General features: G+C 39.1%; 1 protein-coding gene across 1 annotated transcript; it reads left to right on the forward strand.

Annotated features, from left to right (window-relative positions):
- Nucleotides 1–523: 523 nt before the first annotated feature.
- On the forward strand, nucleotides 524–14792 carry LOC135712451 (uncharacterized). The gene is made up of 4 exons (XM_065235402.1): nucleotides 524–742; nucleotides 969–1030; nucleotides 10628–10999; nucleotides 13558–14792. The coding sequence occupies exons 3-4, from the start codon at nucleotides 10945–10947 to the stop codon at nucleotides 14790–14792; spliced, it is 1290 nt and encodes a 429-aa protein (XP_065091474.1). The 5' UTR covers nucleotides 524–742; nucleotides 969–1030; nucleotides 10628–10944.
- The last annotated feature ends 5800 nt before the right edge of the window (nucleotides 14793–20592 follow it).

The raw sequence follows: 20592 nt of genomic DNA on the forward strand, positions 1-20592 counted from the left end.
TAAAACCAAATATAATATCAAATTTAAATAGGTAACGCGTCACTCATTACTCTTTTTTCATAATAATTAGCACTTTACCCAAAAAAGACTGAGCGTCTCCCTGAAACAACATGCATTTCATATAGCAATACACATAGATGTATTTTATACCGTATGTGTGGCTAGGAATTGTTGCACCCATTTTTTCCTCTGCCACCCAATGTCCTACTATAGATGAACGGTGTCGGCGGATAACTTCCGCTGTAAGATCTCACCAGCAACGTTTTGCGCTTTTGGCACCTCTATGCATGTGTACAATTCCGACACAGAATCGTAACAAGAGCCCACAGGAGTGGAAAATACGCGCACACGAGAGAAAGAAAGAGATGCTATCTCTTCGATCAAAGGCCATCCGCCACCCCCTAGGAAGAAGAGCGTGGGTACTGAGAATATCCGCCTAATGCTACTGCTCTCTCGTTCGTATCCTGAATTGGTAAATCTCAGCTTTTCACAGCATCAATTTTCAGTTGAGTTTGTACAGTCACGGAGATTACACGGGAACCTCGCCCAAGTGTCTCTGTGCTACACAAAGGATCATAAAATCCATTTAATGGAGCCTGCCTTCTGCAATTGCATCGTGCAGAAGCTGCAAATTTGTTCTTAAAAATCGGGTGTAGTCCTGTCAAAACCGGTGACTTTTTCGGGTTAAATTCTTCCCGCAGGGTTCGGATAGCATTCTAGTGCAGTGAAGTGAACGTGAAAGGTGATTTTCCTGCTTTGGTTTTATTCAGTGGTCCGGCAGCCAGTCGCACAATTTTGGTGAATTAGTGACCACCAAAGATGCTAAAGAATTAGCACGACGTGAGAAAAAAAAAGCTGAAGAACTTAACCAGGACAAATGGAAATTTTCTATCGCGTTAATTCCGTTTTCTTGGAAAAGTAGATTCGCGCGTGTGAGTTAGTTTGTGTGTGTGTATATTTTCTTTCAGGTAAACAGATTCTTGAGACGTAAAAAGAGGATTTTACCATACAGTATTTGTCATAATGATCAGTAAGTTTCACATTATCCTTCATTACTTTGTTTAAAATTCCCTTTAGTTAAAATAACTATCATCAAGGCCAGCACCATCATGTGCTGATAAAAAATTTACTTTATCTCTTCTCATACATATGCAAATGAAATCAGGTTTTAACGTACACATCTGAATAATTCAAGGAGCGATAAAAATTTAGCACATGGAAGCACTGGTCCTGTGAAAAATGTCATTTAGGTTGCAATTTTCCTACCAGCCGACGGGCTTTGGCATCGTGTCTCCCAGCCCAATTGGCTCTCAGTCTCCCAAGTATCTCCCGCTCGGTCTCCACTTATTACCACTCACTATTAGCAACCTTTCTATCGTCTATCTATGAGCGCCAGGATTCATATGCGAAGATTGGATTCTCTCGTGTGAGCAAGGTTCAAATGCCGTGCGCCCTTATAGAAGGGTCTGTCCACCGTCACCCATCATAGCCTCGAATGGTGAATCGTTGAGCGGTGCCAAAGTTGATGGATTGGGAAACGGCAATGACATATTGAGTCTGTGCATTGTCTCGCACCCATTAGCAGTTTGTTAAGAGGGCAAAAAAGTGTTGTACCAGCTCTGTTTGACGTGCCTCTTCTAGTCTCTCACATTGAAAAGTTATCTACAGGACTTCCATTTATCTCCTGACATATGAAACCGGAAAGCATTCTCTCCGAGTGCGGAAAACATTATCAGCTACAGACAATCGTGCGTGCCCACAATTCATTTGAGATCTCACTCTGTTTGTATACCACCATACGATGCGTAGCATATGGACTAAGAACGAATAATTTCTGTGATGCTTTGTAATAATGATGTCAGCCCAGCAGATTTTACCCTCGTACATAGGTAAAATTCCATCTGAATGTAAAATGAAACGTTTTCATAAATTATTGAAATTCCCAAAATAAGCTTTTCTCCTGATTAATTCAAAAAAATAATATAGTAGGATCGTGATTGCTGTGGAAAAAAATAAACTTTTCTGCAGCGTTTCCAATGATATTTGTGGAAATGTATTATCAAGCAATTGTAAACAGAAATTAACATTAACGGAAAAGTTTTTTTAACAGCTCGCATGCATCCAAACTTAAACTATGAACAACAAAAAACCCAATTGCTTATTAGTGAAGGTCTATGATAAGAAAGGAGTGAATTTAAAACAAACTAGCTTGGCAGTTTCTAGCAACACTGCCATTGAAAACAAAATAGGTATTGCTCGGATGGTTCTGACATTGATAGTTCGTTTGGCTGGAGATTAGCCAGACAACTCCTTTTTTACCTTATAGACTCGCACTTCATTATATCAGCTCATGAATATTATGCAGCTTTTGCTTGCTATGAATAAAGACTTTTATTAAGGTTGCCCAAGTAACAATTCTGGTTTTAACATGGTTTTAAAGCAGTCTTCATGACTAAATCATAGGCTACAAGACCATGATAAAACAAAAAAAAAATACTTGGTAGGGGAACGTCATAAATTTCCAAAAAAAAAATCAAAAGCAGTTTTTTTTTCCGATCAAAACAAATATTATGTTTATGAAAATGTGTTCATTGCATTCTACACGCCAACCAGAACACGAAGAACACAGTTTTATTCACAGAATTTTGGTTTTAAACAAAAAACTGCTTTTGAATTTCCAATAATTTATGACGTCCCCTTTCCCCTTAAATTAGCTGTATGGTTCACGGTTATCTATAAAGCATGTAGATTAATACCCACACACAGTATCACATGGCAAAGAAGCATTTTCGGCATATTTCATTTTTCACAATACCCTTAAGCCTCTTATGTGTCCACTAAAATGAGTATTTTCTGGAATTTATGTGGCGATCCGATCGTTTGAACTGGGCATTTGATCGGACTAGTTAGGAGCACAGTTTTCACATTTCAGTTTTCATATTTTGATGAAGCTTCATTGACCCATTAAACGCCAAAATTATTAAACATTTATATGTAATATGGGTTTCTACACGAGTGCTTCATTGAAGATTAATGACCTCTTTTTTATAAAAATTTTTTAAACAAAATTCTGTTGAATGTTTATGCAGTTTGATATGAAGTTTGAAACTCAGTAAGGGGACACCTTGGGGGGTTTACACACTCGTAAACCTGATATATGAGTGTGAAAAAAACTCTGGAGACCTGATGCCTAGATGCAGTTCTACAGTTACTAATTGAGAACTTTCAATGCCTGTACCATTTTTGCATTAGTATAATGTGTGGCAAGTACAATCATACTCTATGCCCAGATAAGCCGAGAAATTTTTCAACCCGATAAATTCCTAACCCGGAACGGGAATCGAACCCAGCCACCTCAATCATGGTTTTGCATTGTAGCTTCGCTAAGGGTGCTCCCCCTGGGTTGCGATAATCATTAATCAATAACTACAAATAGAATTCACATTTCACTCAACATGATGTTTATTTTTTTCATATTACTAGGGGACTTGCGGGTCCGGTCGTGACCGACGTAGCTAAATGATGATTAAATGTATTACTTGGTTAAACATGTCGGACTCGATTATCTGTAACTGACCTCAACTCAATCATTCAAATGAACATTACCAGCCGATGAAGAATTGTATTCTCTGTCCGGTGAAGATGTTAATTTACGCAATTAAATGGTCGATTGCTAAAAATCAGCGATAGGACTGAAAAAGTCAATTACTGTTAATGGAGTCCGACCTGTATGAAGGTCACACTTTTTAAGTATTAATTTGATTTATTTCACATACTGATTAAACATGGAAACAGATCTGTTCAGAAAGTGTTAGTGATATTTCTCCAAAATTTCTCACGACCAACAACGCATGGCACCACGCTTTTTGATCCAGTCGCGTGAAACGATGAGCTTACACATAAACTTAAAGGAACCCATTAATGAGTAGAATTGTAAAGTGGTTTAACTCATAAATGGGTAAAAGTTTACCCCTTTAATGCGTAACTGTAATCCATTATTGATATTTAATGGGTAGCGGTGCCGGTGGTGTAGTGGTAAGCGTGATAACCTCTCACCCCAAAAGGCCTGGGTTCAATCCCAGTCGGCACCGCCGGGATGTTCTGAGGCAAAACATCTCTGATCACGCCTTCCTTCGGAAGGGAAGTAAAGCCGTTGGTCCCCGGTTCATGAGTTGATGGGTTTCATTTAATAACTGTGGAAGTGCATCAAGTACATTAAATTAAGAGCCTCGCAAAAGAAGCATAACATTTCTAGGACCATGGACATTTGTTGAACTCCTCTCCTCTCCCGAAAATGCATCCCATCTGTCCAGCATCTCATTCACTAAATAAAACGTATCCCGATGATTCAGCACTCATAACATAACCAACCGTCAACTTAACACAGCAGCGCAGCAGCGGTGCATTCAATTGGTGACACTTGCTGCTTTGCGCGAAAGCTCGCAAATATAACAACAATAACACTGTTCTTATTGAAACTTTTAAAAGGACCGTTCCAGCGATCAGGTGCAAACATGAAGTGGCATAGTTCATCAATTATTGTCAATTGTCCATCGCGTTTAATCATAATTGTTGCTCCAAAAACACATGATGTCGCGCAACTTTCTATTGACGATTTCTAGGCCTACGATTAATTGAATAAAACCAGTATTGTTCAAGAAGGCTCGCCTTTTCACTTTCGCTCTTCGGTATCACATAGGATAATTCGACAGTGTGCATGCATAAAGGCGTAAACGCGATGATCGATTTTCTGTTTTGTTAATAACTCGCTAGAATTAACGTTGTGTTTGTCGTATTAGATGCAAGATAAAAGCTTCTTTTATCGAGTTGTGTCTGGAAGTACCTGGGAATGTCTTTACATGGCCGTGGGGATACAAAGAGAGTTGCTTTTGCTAATAGCTAATACAACTCTGCATAGCATAGCATAGCATAGACCAGGTCGCACAATGTCGTAGGTGGTACGAGCTCCAAACTGTTGTTAAGAAGGAGACTCATCTTCATCCGTTGCTGTTAGATAGTAATTTGTGATTAATTACTACCTCTTAGATAAAGGATGTGTCTCCCTCCAACAGACCAGAGCTGTCCTTGCCACGTCCTTGCATCTGGGGGTGGGGAAAGGGGAGGAATGTTAGTCCGACGCTTACTTAAGAAATATGCAGAGAACTCTACGACCCCTCATAAGTGTCACGGGAAGGGTGGATTTTTGTTAGTAGCGAGGGTAAGCCATAGGATACACCCAGCCGGCGTTGCTGGCAATAGTTTTATCAAGCATTTAATAAATAGAAGCTGCAAGTACACGCAAACCAAAAATCTATTACAATGAATGTTAGTTCCAGTTCCTATCATCCTCTGTTCATGAACATCGCAACGAATGTTAGCAATTGACCATGCAGGCGATGTAATGGTTTTTTGTCTTTTTTATTTCGTGTTCCATCTACGCTTTCGACTATACCAGTAAGCTTGTAGAACGACGCACATTGTAGAACATTGTAGAACGACGCACACACTTAACTCGAATCTCTCCAGCAGAAAAAGCATACGAAGTCGAGCATGCGAGAAAATGAGCGCTTCATCTTTGCTTTTAGGCTGATCATATTCAGAAGCATGGAGAGAGCAGTGGAGAAAGCACAGGTCCGATAGTCGCAACGTCCGTGGTTCGAGTCCAGTCGGCAACCTTTTTTTCTCTTTTTTTCGACAATTAATTATAATTTCACTCACTAATACAACTCCACATTTTTCGGTCTCCAATTTTCTTACATCGGACCGCAGCTAGGTATATCGCATCCTCGGTTCATGCGGTCTCCACTTACATCCTCCCATGATGATGAATCCCACATAATTGTAAGCGAATCTTACATCCACCGGTTGGGTGTAGTTTATCTGTCCGTTGTTACTGCCCATTACCTAAACATATTATTCAAAACAGTCTTCAGATTTTAGAATTAAGAAACGTTATCAGCTCGATCCTGTTGCTCCTTTGCGCCTGAAAAGGTTTGTTGATCCTAAACATATGCACAATTCATTCTGATGTGTAAAAGGTTATTGATAGTATGTGGAATCGTAGATTAGAATGAAGAGTCGCCCTTGGCCTAACTCCTAATGTCTGGCAGTGGTATTATGGATAAAATCTGCTGCAATCATTTCTTATGAATGCAAAGAAGCTTGAACCCGGGAGTTAGAAGGTAACAGCTCTACCGCAGCTACAATATTTAGCCCATTTCAAGAACGTAAGCATTCCGAAGCTATTTTCACACATGATAAACCCCGCTCCAATACATTATTGATGCAAATATACACCATCACCATATATTGCCTATCGAAGACAGAGGAACGAAAAGGTTAATAAACACGCGTAGGTTAGAACAGTCGGCACCACATTCAACGGATAGGAATTTGAAAATTTTCCCTTAATGTACTTTTCAATATCACTTCTGTACTTTCAAATTAACACCTTTTGAAAATTAAATTGTAAATTTATAACATTTTCATTAGAACGAAAACGACGCAGCAAAACAAAAACACGCCATTTTCACAGCGTTTCCTATTTCGATCATCATACAACCGGTTACAACTCTGCATTGGACAAATTCTAGAAAATTGTTTCGCTTAGCTGCAAAGAGAAAATCGATGAAGAGAATCGATCATCGCGTATACGCTCCTTATGCATACTAACTGTCGAATTCAAGGAAATGGAATTAAAGCCGAACAATTAATTTGGTCCAAAGTAACATTCTTTCGTTAATAAATTGGCTACAAAACTGTTTTTTGGCCTGTTTACCGTATTAAAGATGCTAGATAATAGTTTCTATTATCGAATTGTGTGTTTAAAATAGCTGTAAATATCTATTCATAGCCGTGAGGATGCAAAGAGAAAATCGACGAAGAGAATTTGCAATGTTACATAGGACCTAATCCATTGTTCGGATTAAATTCTGCTAGCATAACCGATCCAAAGCTCTTTGTGGTTTATGTTGACGTAAAAACATTGGTATTGACAATAGTTCTGTATTCACATCATCAATATTATTGTCAATAATTCCACTTCACGTCAATATATTGATAGGTGAGGGGTTCGCTTAAGAGTACATGTGTTCAGGCAGAAGCCAGATGTAACTCAATTGAAAAAACCACCATGGTGATCAAAACCTAGGACAAAAGAATAAAGACACATTCGATCTTACACAGGTGAATGGTTTCTAGCTCACTATGTAGTTATTGTTAGATTTGGAACTCGTCTGAAGAATTCCCTCGACGAGAAGATATCACCCTATTGTCTAGGCTACAGGAACCCGTCGCAGTGAACGACAATAGGAATTATCGTTTTGCCTCCTTTGGGCAGCGACCGACCGGTACGTAGCGCTACACCCTCCATGACACGTATAGGCGCGAAGTGACAGCCAGTGTATCTGCACACCGATCTCACCACGTTTCACCACGGTCGACTGAGACACCAACCTTGGTATTCGCTTTCGACACGAGAGTGCGTGACCACAGCATTCGTCACAAAACACCTGTCTGGAAACCGAATTAACACCAGATTGATTACGGAGGCGAACCAGATCCAGGCTGAAAGCCTCCCTAATAAAGAAAACTTAACTTAACTTAACTTAACTTAACACCAGATCGATTCAGCGAACGGTTTTTGGTGTACCGCTCGCCTCCACCATATGAACATCACTGCAGATCCAGCGTATCTATTGCGCTACGCCGAAGCCGTCACAAAATGTACCCTACATCAACCGATGGAGAACGAGTGACGTCTCAAATGGCATATGTCAAAAATGTATGCATGTATTTCTCACATTATCTGTACCAGAGGTGGGCTCAACTAACCTTAAACTTAGCTTCGATTACACATAATTCGCTAACTGAAAGTATTAGCTTCGATAACTACTTATCGATAAGATGATCATGAGATTTTCGGAAGCTAACGATAAACGCTAACCACATACTAAATATCCCTCCACTTGCTTTATTCCCATTGTTGTGATTAAAATTTTGCAGTACTATGGCGACCATCTGAACGGAAATGCATCAGGATAACTAAGGTAACTAAGGTAACAGAACTAGGACACCGCATAGAAGACGACAGCCTAATATCTATTATAAGCGAGCTATTAAAATATGGTGGTGATGCACTGGCTAGAGCGCTGCACTGGGTAATTGCCAAGATTTGGGCGAAGGAGATATTACCGAAGAAATGGATGGACGGTGTCGTATGCCCAATCAACAAAAAGGGCGGTTAGATTTCTGCGACTACCGCGCGATCACACTGCTGAGCGTCTACAAATTATATGCCGCCGCCTATCACCGTTTGCTAGAGAGTTCGTGGTCCACGCTACCACGAACAAGATTTTCGCGATTCGGCAGGTCCTGCAGAAATGCCACGAATAGAACGTCACCCACACATCATTTGTTCTTCGATTTCGATTGGCGATAAGTAACACGGAGATAAACACGAGTGGCACGATTTTCAGGAAGTTCGCCCATCTTGTTTTCCTTCGCCGATGACATCGACATCATGGCGATAGCGAAAACGTACATCAGTTTGACGGCTGCAGCCAGGCGGATTGGATTTGCCATGAACGCATCGAGTTCAAAATACATTAGAGGAAGAGGTTCTTGGGAAGATAATGTTAGTCTCCCACCCGAGTTCAGATTCACAGTGGAAAAATCCAGGTGGTCGACGAGCTCGTGTATTTTGACTCTCTGGTGACCGCAGATAATGATACCAGCAGAGAAATTCAAAACCGCATTGTGGCAGGGACACTCGAAACGAATAAAATTCACCAGCACACGAAATTGACTCTCTGAAAGACACTGATGAGACCAGTGGTACTCTAAGGCCATGATACCTGGACTATGCTCGTGGAGAAACAACGTGCCCTTGGTGTTTTTGAATGGAAGGTAATGCGGACCTTCCATGAAGACTACGATGAAGGGCAGATGGAAGACGGAAAGTGTAGGAGGCGAATGATCCACACACTAATCGAGTCAGTACGGTTTTACTGAGTTTTTGAATGGCGGAACTGTTCGGTAAAAGTTTAAAAATCTGTGGAAAATTTATTAATAAGAAAATTTGTTCTGAACTTGTGTATACTTAGTTATGTTAACCCCATTTAATGATAAAAAATAAAATTGGTCGATTTCATTGATTCCTTACGGATAACGGTCATTTGAATTTTTACCGACTTTTTCAGCAATTCAAAAACCCAGTAAAAAAATACTGACTCTTGTTAAAAAATCTTAGTGTGCACGAATTACACCAGCTGCTGGGAGAACCATCCATCGTCCACACTGCAAAAGTAAAGTGACTAAGGTGGGCTGGGCTCGTCGGAAGAATGTCGGAAGAACCCGGTGAAAATGGTTCATGATAGTAACCCGACTGGAACACGACGAAGAGGTGGTCAAGGTGGATCGATTAGGAGGAAGACGACCTGTGGACCCTCCATAGACGGTGTGGCTGGCAACATGTAGCTATGGATCGAGTGGAATTAAGACGACTTCTTCACACAGCACAGGACACTCCGTTCTTAGCCTGAGTAGTAATAGCCCAAGTAACAATTAAGGTTTTATGAGGGTTCTGTAGACCTTGATTTAGAATGCTTTAAAACCTCGACAAAACGTACAATGTTACTTGGGAGTAGTAATGTGCTCGTATAAATCTGATAATTACGATTACCACTAATTTAGTTCATTCCAAGTTTTACTGTGATTTTGAAGAGTTCTACAAGTCTAAATCTTGAACAACAAGACTTCAAATTCATAGGTATGGGCAATATTGACCAATGTGTGCATTGTTTGCAAGCGAATATAATATGTCTTATCATATTCTCATAGACTCCTTATTTAAAATTATGCAACAAATCCAGCTCGCATCATGAATTCCTTCAAATTTAACATCGTTTTTGGTGATTTCTATACAAAAAGAAATAGTAGTGTAACGAAACTGATTGTGTAGTCCCGGAGAAATGACCTCATTTCTCCTCCTCCTACGGGATGTGATATATGACGTAGAGTTCATTCTGAACTATGATCACCTTAACTCTAATTTATTTACATCCTATTTTATATGTAATATACATAAATATTCCTTAATAATTTACCTCCAGAAATCTATCCATATTTCTCCTACAACAGTGCGAGGTAGTTCTGTAGGAGCATTGGTGGTAACTCACTACAGCAGTGAGCAGTCTGGGGTTATAAAGTTAGCCCACCCTAAAAGGTAAACCTTTTAGATTAGTGTCCATAGTGATTCGCTTGTGACAAAAAATTAACGGACTATTAAGCGAAACATCATTTCAGCGGAAGCTAACAAAAGTGGTAATGGTTTTATAAATTATCGGAAGGTAAAAAAAAAGTTATGAAAAAATAACATCACGGCTCTTCTAAAATTACAAACTTTCTTACTTTAAGTACGCTCGCTTGCGGTAAAATTCTCAAGCTCCAGAAGAAAAAAAAACAATAATATGCATTTTCCAATTTCAACTGCACTATGCTATACCCAAATTGCACCTTATGAAGTGGTTAAGCAGTATTTATAAAAAAAAAAAATTTAGTACGACCGACCCACTCAAAATATGTTAGAACGCTCATGTAATAATCGATCACGTTTCCGTTTCAACAGGTATTTGGTATAATAACAATGATCTAAGCCGTGACTGGATCCGTATAGCTGGACGATAGTACCCATTATACCCTAGTAAAGGGTTTCGTCCAAAGAAAAGACATCCAACCGAACCAAGCAGCGCCCAATTGAATTCATCACAACAACATCAGCAGCGTCGCCTCAGTCAACAGCTACAGCAACAGCAGCAGCATCATCAACAATCACCACAGTCACTGCAGCAATCCGCGCAGTCAACTTCCGCATCATCCGCATCCACATCCTCCAACAACGCATCAACAGCAGCTCGCTTTTCCTCCGATAGCAGTACAAAGGTTATGGGAAAAAACGAAATGAAGCGCGGAATATCTCAGAGATCGTCGGATGCTGGAGGTAGGACAGACTGATTTAATTTTCATAGATGTGGGAATGATTTTTTTCCTTATTCGTAGCTGTCGTGTACGCATTTCATTAGAGTAAATTTGATATATACTTACATTTTTCAAACAATACATCGACACACTATTCAGCAAGCAGACACTCACACCAAAAACAGGAAAATACATTCTTCTACAAAGCGCTCAGTTATAGTAATAGATGTGTGGAAAGGGTGGTAATTGCTACTTCTGCCTATGGTTCACCATTAAATAGTCATCATAAGTAGATTTATAATATTTAAATCGAATCTAGTCTTACCGATCTTAATTATTGCAATGTTATATGTTCTACTCAGCGACCAATTTCAACCAAGCTTTAGGGCAATCAAATCCTACTTTTAATTAACATGCTACGGTCGAATAAATTAATACGTGTAGCCTTAAGCTTATAACCTGGTTTTCAATTTACATCCACTTAATAGCAAACGTCCTGCAGGCCCAACACTACCATAACCTCATTATCCACTTCACTTATTATTTCAAAATCGATTTTTCCATATTCAACCCCTCAAACCGGGCGTGTAAACGTCCTGAAAATAACTTTCACATCCCATCACGGGGTTGTCATTCTACTTGGCCCGAGCGTCACAACCACTACTGGGTGGGTATGGATAATGCTAAACTTGTTGCCATTCCATTATTTCCAAATCATGATGCTTCAGGTGCTGTTTGCATTTTCGTCGTGCTTTCCCAAGCGCTTTGTTAAATAAACTTCGATAGTAGGGGTGTGACAAAGTGTGCATCATCACCGTTGCCGTCATTATCGTCATCCACAAATCCTCTTTTGGCAAATGGCAACATCCTACATCCATACGTTCCGGCGTCCACTCCAGGCTGTGTCACTGAAAGAGCAGATACCTTTATATCTGTTTTCTCGCACATGGATGCGGAATTAGGGAAACTTAGCGAGCTGGAGCGAAACTTTTCAGTGAAAAATCAGTCGTGCAGTTGATGCATTGCGCTCACAGCGCGGAATGAATTTCGGAAGAACAAACAAAGGCAAATTTATGCGTTTTTCGTTTTTATTATGAGCGATTGCATAATGTCACATGGCTCTGGTGGGAAAATGCAACCTGGTAGAATTCACAATGCTAGAGCGGATGCGGAAATAAAATAGATTTAAATTGCATTAGAGTTTAATTAAGAGCATATTAATGTCAATAAAACAATTCAGGCGTTATCTCAAACTTGTAAATGTTTTAATTAGATGCCTAGATGTATCAAACGTTCATCATCACTTACAGAATTTAAATTACACTGCATTTTACACATTAAAACTGTAACTGTTCAAATCCGGTACTTTTTTTTTTATGAATTGACATATTATGTATCTTGACGCACACTTAGATTATTTTACCGAAATCTGTGAAATTATACCGAAATCTCAACAGCTGAACGTTCGGTAAACAGTTCGGTGATTTTTCACAGATATTCGGTAAAAAATTACAGGAAATCTGTGAAAAATCACCGAACTGTTTACCGAACGTTCAGCTGTTGAGAATTCGGTAAAATTTCACAGATTTCGGTGAAATAATCTTAGTGTGCAAAGTTATCTTTAGCGGAATAGTTTGTATGGATAACTGTAATAACGACTTTTTAATGATTATTGTAACACTCCAAAAACTATTTTGTTCGCCACGATGATGATGATGGATTGTTGATATTTGATTTAATATTCGAAGTTAATTGAAAAAAAAACAATCGGGAGTAGTCTCGAAGAGTTTGTTAGAAACCGATTGCTTGTCCTTCTGCCTATTGTTGTGGGTAGTGGTATTCTTTGCCCTTTGATTATTTATTGTTGAATGACCAGTGGTCACTAATTGACTATCTCCCTTCGGGATGACATCTAGGTGGCATGATGGATATCGTAAGCAAAAACACAATTTAAAAAAAAACATGAATTATTGCAAAACTGTGAATGATTGCCCATAACAAACAACTATGCAAAGCTTTATGCAAATCGGAATATATCGATTCATCATTTGGCATGGAACTGCTCTATTGGTTCTTTGTGTAATAACAGTTGATCTGGCAACCGATGGCGGACAACGATGCCCATTCAATTCGACTAAATTTTGAGTTACTTTCATCGACTGTGCAAAGGTTCTTCGCTTTTCACACCAAGTAAATCAAACACCTACAGCGTCACCTAGTATCGAATATGTGAAAGTGCCTCGTTCCCCATACATTTTAATGATTTTTTCCAAACAAGGCCTTTGGGAAACCACATACCGTGTACCAAATGGCTTCAAATTTTAAGAGAGTGTATCTGACCTCCCCAAACAGCCATTCTAATCACATGGCCACTTAATAGATTCCAAACATTTACATAACTTTTTCTAAATTTACATCATCAATAATGGATCCAAAACGCAATATGTTCCAGGAAAACTGAAAAATGAGTGATTTTTTCTAGATAAGCCCAAAAAAGGGGACACATTTGGGCTATCATTAGAGACCACTCTTCTACTGCACTCAAGAATAAATGATTTCCTTCTCTCTACGCTGTACTAGACAATCAATCATATCGATTCTTCGCCGGCATGGAACGACAAACCACCTCCAAAATGTATAACCTGTGGATGCTGTCGTGCATCGTCATGCTCCGGATTCCTATCACTGCATCAAGCATCAGCTGTCTTCGATGTTTTGCCGCTGTCGACTCTACCATCGACAATAATAACCATCCTTACGAGCTGCAGATAAATAAGTTCTTCAGCGCAGAGGAGTACCGCAGGAATGATACTACCAAGGAAATATTTCAAATATCATATTTTGATGAGACTCGAAAACAAGCGTGTGTGTGGGGATTGGACCTAGTAGATGAAAGTTTTAGTAGCTACTTCAATAGATCAAGTAACATGACCAATATCGTCAATCATATCGCGAACACCATGGGAAACTATTTACGAATCCACTGTTTCACGCCAGATGATAATCAAACTTGGACTGATACAATCAAGTTTAGTTGTTTAAATAGATTCATTTTCTATCGATTGTGTGAAATTCAGAAGGATCTGGAATCATCCTACCTGCAAGACGTGATTAATTCACGCGAGAAACGTGAGTTCCGCCCCAAAAGATGTAGTCTGAATAATTTACTTTCAACAAACCGGAAAATATACGAATTTGGACTGGAGAACGAAGATCTCACTTCCCACTCGCAGACTATTCTGAGCACCATCTATCTCGTAACTGACGTAATCACAGAGTTTTATAACCGAAAGTTAGCTCATTCTCGCAAAAGCTTCTACCGTTCCGATTTGAGACGTGATGCTGACGATACGGTGGTACAGAAGATCAGCTCGTCTATCGAGATAGTTCTGCTACAGACTATTAAGTATCACATACTTCACAAATTGGGTCTTAGGGAAAGACCAAATGTTACACGGATAGCCAAGAATGAGTACGTGTTTGAAGCGATAGACCGCGTGTATGGTAACAAGATAAATATTGGCAACACTTATGCTGGGAAGCACTACTACAGCAAATATTTGCAAGCAAATCTATCAAAAGATTTCTCAAATTCGTTCGTCGACACGTTCTTTGAGGCAACTGACATTGGCACCAGCAGCGGCAGTGTGGAAAAACAGTATAATTTGTTTCCGAAGAAGATGAAGTACAAACAACCGACGCAATCCGACAGCGAAAAACAGAGCCTCTTTGGTGGCACCAAAATACTCTCATTTGCGGAAAAAGGTTTGGTCATAATTCTTACCTTCATGTACATGATGTGCATACTCGCTTGATTTCACTATAAATTTGCCATCAATGTGTCCTCCTTGGGGGACTGATCTTGAATAAATGGTAAATTTATACGTTCGAAATTGTTTCTGACTTTGATTTAATGATAATACTGGTTTTATTCTATGGCTACAAAGTCGTGTTTGGTGATAAGTTTTCTTTTGCGTATAAATGGTTTTTAATTAATTGTTTATTACTACATCTATTTCGCAAATTTTTTTTTCTTCAGTATATAGGTATATACCAAGCATAAAGGAAAAGAAAAATAATAAGCGGAATGATTTACAGGATTATGAATAATTTATGATGATATTGTTCCGGACTTTTTTTTCAACTAAGCAACATTATTTTCAGGTACTGTAGATAGAGGAGTAAGGTGTTCCAGAGACCGATAATATGAACAAAACATGGTAATTAATTCTCTGAATTCTAGTTAATAGAGTGGGTTATCCGCACAGCGCAAACTTTGTAAACTTAAATTTGGCACATTGATGTATTTTCTGCCCTTAGTTACAGCAAAAAAAACCTAAATTTTACATGTAAGTATTAAATAATACATCCATTTGCATTGAATTTTACATGGATGTCAAAAGTTCAACTGAAAGATCTAATTTTCAACAAATTGTCAGCTGTTGAGATTTCGGTAAAATTTTACAGATTTCTGTAAAAATTTCTAAGTGTGTGCGACCTATAAATCATTATCAAACCAGACCATTTTTTGCACAGGCTCATATTTTGAAGTTATCAAACTAAAGGGTGACCTATTAGATTTCACATACTTCTTCAAAATAAAGCACTGTACTGTCCTGTAGGATGAGCCAACTTAACAACCCCCATCTCCCCACAGCTTTTTCGATTTGTAGGTATGCTTGTATGAGCTTGTTGGTATGTCCGGAGCACCAGGGCGACAGTAAAAAATAACTTTTTGCACAGAAATGGAATTGATTTGCGGTATTACAGGAAGTTGTCCTGTACAGTTTTTTCAATCTAAGTCCCAGGTTTGAGGCAAATTGGGAGTCCGCTTTGAAAATCGTTCGAGAACGGTTATGTGATTATGCTCCGGTGCGTGCTTTTATGCTCGGGCTATCTTTGTGCTGGCTTGTAGTTTTTCGGTGCTCGCATTTGAATAGCGTTTGTGTTCCGGGCGTGATAATTTGATTTGGAATGGTTTGTGCTGATGTTTTCCCACCTGTTGCTTAGGTGCCTGGTGTGCTCTCGCTTCCCTTTGTTGCCAGTGTGACTCGACTGCGCTGATCTATTATTAAGTTTTTGCGATGTGCATTGCTTTTGTGCACAGAGTGACTTTTACTAGCGAAAAATAAGCAACGGGAATACGCTCCCGGAAATATTGAGGATATATTGATTTGGTGAGTATGTTCCAGTTGAAGATTGTTCTTATACATTTTTCGATATCATTTTCGAGGGGACGTGTCTTGCTTTTGTGGGCAGCGCGTTTGATGGTCGGTTTGGTGTGGCTGATGGCTCACTCGCCAGTGCTGGCGCCCCTATCAGGTAGAGGAAAAATTGCCCCTATCTGGTGGTTGTGTTGATGTGCGTGGACGGGATGCCGGTTGCGCTTGATTGGGGTTGGATGCATTGTTTACGAGAGCGGATGCGTCCCTTAGGGAGAGTAATCGAGATTTATTTTCATCGTTTCTCATTTGCCAGAGAGATGACCTCGATCGCGTGAGGCATGTTCCTTGGTTTTTTCCGGTAGGTGCCTACGAATAATGTTTTTTGATTTTTTTTTCATGCTGAAGCATGATTAAGAAAATAAATGTCACGATCGAACATGCTAGCTTGGCATTTGACCGATTAGTTTTTGTTGTGTTGTTAGGTGTGCCCTTAACACGAACATGAGGGTGGTGGATGAAGACTGATGGTAGTTACGGTGGGTCGTGTTTAATAATGTGGTTTGGTGGTTTTGATATGGTACCAATTCGAAATAACGAACGTAAATGAAGAATTTAATGAAGGCATAAGCGCTTTTTCGCAGCTTTTTTGTCTCTAGGTTTAAAAAGCTTATTCTTGTGTAAAGGGACCCACTGTCGAGTTTGAGTTTGTATAAATCCCAGGTCCTGTTATATTAATGAGGCTTATAGTCGGGGCTGGTTTTGAATGGTTGCAATAAAAACGCGATCGTGATGTGATATGAGGAGCTTGAGTGCCTTAGAGCGACCATTTTTGCTTACTGAGTAGAACATCATGAGTTTAATCTCAAGCCCCTCCATATTCATGATTCGTTAATCGCTTTATTTGTTAATGTGAATACAAAGGAGCTCTGTTGCCTAGTGGCAAATATGTTTGCTTACTGAGCAAAATATCGAGGGTTCAATCCCAAGCTCCTTCGCGTTATATGATCGTTAGGACATCAATTCAGCTTACCGTTTACCAAAACGAACCCTGCTGCAATCCCAACCCTCTCACCCAATATCCCAGTGATTCTTTTTGGAAGTACAGAGGTGTTCTTAGCTTCTATCAAAACGATTGTCACGTCTACACATTCCTACCAATTCCTTTCTTGACCTGTGTTCGGGCGTGGCCGGCGCTGGTATTGCCTAATTTGAGATCACCAGTTTTTACACATTGACGATGATTGCTAGTCCCAAGCATCGTCCATTGGTTCTCTGTGTAATTACAGCTGATCTGGCAATAACAGAGTAGCAACCGTTGGCGGTCAATCATGCTCATGCTCATGCTAAGTCCCAGGTTTGAGGCAAATTTGACATTTTTTATAATATTTTTTCAAGTAAATTAATAGATTTGTTCCGTTACTTAGTCATTTTCCCATACACATTTTAAAGCCCTAACCAGATCGTAACCGAATTCATTCAAATTTGGCACAGTTGCAATACAAATCTAAAGAGCTGTAGGAAGCCAGGGGCTGTGATCTGCCATTTAAAGTTTACCCACCCTAGTATACAGCTTAGCCAGGATTGAACCCAGGCCTTTTGGGGTGAGCAGCAATCATGCTTACCACTACACCACCGGCGCCGCTAATTATTATATTTAATAACCTTAAAATATCGCAATTTCCAACGAAACTAGTTGAAATGATTTATTCTGATAGCCAGCAAAATTGGGTTTGTTGTTTCAGTTTTCAAAACATCATTCAACAAGTATGAAGCTCTATTTCTTAGTAACACAGCAATATTTATAAACATTACTTAGCAATTTGATGTACATATACGTATACAAAGTATTTAAAAAAATATGATTTTTTTTTCTTTATATGTTTACAACTTCAGAAAACTCGCTTGTTTACGTGAGAAAAAATAAAGACAGGCATATAGTTTTTATATGTAACGACTAACTAACTAACTAACTAACTAACAGTAAAAAGTTATGAATTTGACAATGAATACATTAGGCAATACATAATATTGTTTGGCTGATAATATTCACTCTGATCCAACGTAAAATGGAAAAGTTGCGGGCTTTTTCGGTGTCTATTTTTTTTAAGCTGAACAGTCCTAATACAAATTCTGCTGATAGTGTGATCGACACCTACAACTATTTTTGAGCTGCTGTCGGTAGCAGAGAACAAACTGGATAAGCTTCCACCTGTACCAAATATTTTCTCCAACAATAATTATAATTATTGAAAATCAAACAACATGTTTCAGATTTCTGCGCATAGCATAATATTCCATATCATTATGTTTACAAGCGACAGTTATTGCGGAAATCAACAATGCTGGTATTTTATTTTTCGGAAATGAAAATTCTTCATTTACTGGGTCCAAAAATCCATTCATGTTTCATGATTAAAGTATTAGTCATTGTGTGTGAAGTTCAATAGGTAAAACCTGTGGCACAGGTCACATGTCCTAATGGTATTTTGGTGTTTTTATCCTTGTGCCGTGAAGGTGTCTGGACTTTGAATAGCAGCACACAATGCATCCGGATTTGGACCATTGCGGCATACCTGACAGTTACATAAGTTATAGACATAACTGAAATATAGGTTTGGCGTTGGAAGGGAAAAATTGGGTAAAACGCACCTGGCGGGGGCAGCACTTTCTCTTGAATGCACTAGTACTGTAAATCAATTGGTTATGGATCATTTTGCCCTAGGTATGAATTTTACCCCAAGTGCCCCTATTTAATATAGCTACATTTGTCGCATGTAGGGGAAATGGATGTAATGTCGGTCTAAATGTCCCTAATTTGGGCCCATACATAAATTCAACAATCGACTAAATTTTCAATAGCGACCAAAAATATCCATTAGTACCGTCCCAATGACGCGTTTATCTAGATAAAATTGATAAATAGCAGATTTTTAGCGATGGGCCCAATCTTAGATCCATAGGCCAACATTGGAGCCATTTCCCCTATAATGCTATTTTTTAAATGGAAGTTCATCAATCAAATATGGCGTAGAAAATGCTTTGACCCATAGCATTAGCCAAATAATGGAGACGCACGTCAGTTTGGCAGGTGATTAGGCTCAAATGCAATGATCCGACGAAAATATGTACATTGCTATGCAGCATCATTGAACATATCACAGTAGTACTTCACTCGAGGCTATCCAACTTCATCTTCTCTTGCTTTATGTGGCGTGACGAATGTACGAAGTTTTCCTCACTTATCTGTGGGTTCCACTTTTCACGATAGAAAAAAACGACGAAAAGCACGCCGCACAATTAAAGCCTGAGTGGCATCTTTTTGTCACTTTCTTTCCCTTCTTCTGGAGGCAGCAATCTTATGTCAGCACCTTGACTGATGCTAGTAATGCGACGACGACGTTCACTCCAATTCTGCGGAAATGATGCATGAAAACAGCGGAATTTATGCGGCGTGCCCAAGTTTATGGAGAATGACTCAGACGATTTTCTGTGTGTGGCTTTTGTGCCCTTTTACACTAGAGATAAGAGCAATTTTAAACTATGCTTCGTATACCGAGAGTCATTGTCGTTAAGTTGCTTCTCAACCCTGCATTTCAATCTGATGATTGAAATGGGGCTTCTGTCTAATGGTCAGACAAAGTTCGATCAATTCGACAATAATCTCAATTAATTTACCGATAATGAAAAAAAAAAAGAAGACAAAAAAAACTTCCCCGGATCGTTTATCATTGGACCAAAGAAGGTGCGAAGCTGGCTCATGGAACACGAATCGCTTCTGTCTCTCGTCAAAATACCTTTGCAGCCACAGCTAGCGAAGAAAAATGCGGCAGTAGGTAGTATTCTCTTCCTATCCCCTTTGCTTCCGAAGAATTGGCGCTGTTCAACAATAAACATTCCTCCGGGATTAAGCGCCAGACGACGGTATGACAAAATCAGACTACCGCAGTTGTTGCGGGGATGGGATATTCTAGATAGACTTATGAAGCAACACAATTTGGTAGAATTTTCTTGGAAATGGTTCATAATCGGAAGGAGTGAGATTATTAATTGATGAAAGCGAGATTTCTGTTAAAACTTTTTTTTTTTCGTTGTTACGCAAGCTCTTAACTCAAAAATCTTTTTAAAATTTGAATTCATTCTATTGTCATCTGATCGTTGAACTTGATGAATGTAAGCTGTTAATGTATACAATGATGATTCTTTAAATACGCTGTTTAAGTGATTGCCGATAAAAACCAATATCAACATTATTTGGCTGAATGAATAGTCATTAACTGTTCATATCGTGCTTTAGTAGACTAAGTTGACTAAAAAAATTCGCCTTTTTTTAGAAGATTGAAGCAATGTGTAAAAAAGGGGGGGGGGGGGTTGTAAATTTCATATCAAATAAGAATAAACAAAGCTGAGGAGCACGTCAAGCTGTTTGTAACAACCAGGTTTGACAGTCATA

The sequence above is a fragment of the Ochlerotatus camptorhynchus genome, unplaced genomic scaffold (assembly GCF_037179485.1).
Source record: "Ochlerotatus camptorhynchus isolate MF236.1 unplaced genomic scaffold, CSIRO-AGI_Acam_v1.1 ptg000482l, whole genome shotgun sequence".
NCBI lineage: Eukaryota > Metazoa > Arthropoda > Insecta > Diptera > Culicidae > Ochlerotatus > Ochlerotatus camptorhynchus.

Bases quoted from the DNA above. Each gene is read 5' to 3' on its own strand.
- LOC135712451 (XM_065235402.1), top strand. From the start codon at position 10,945: ATGGGAAAAAACGAAATGAAGCGCGGAATATCTCAGAGATCGTCGGAT. The intron at 11,000-13,557 runs GTAGGACAGACT...ACGCTGTACTAG, and splicing joins GAGATCGTCGGATGCTGGAG to ACAATCAATCATATCGATTC.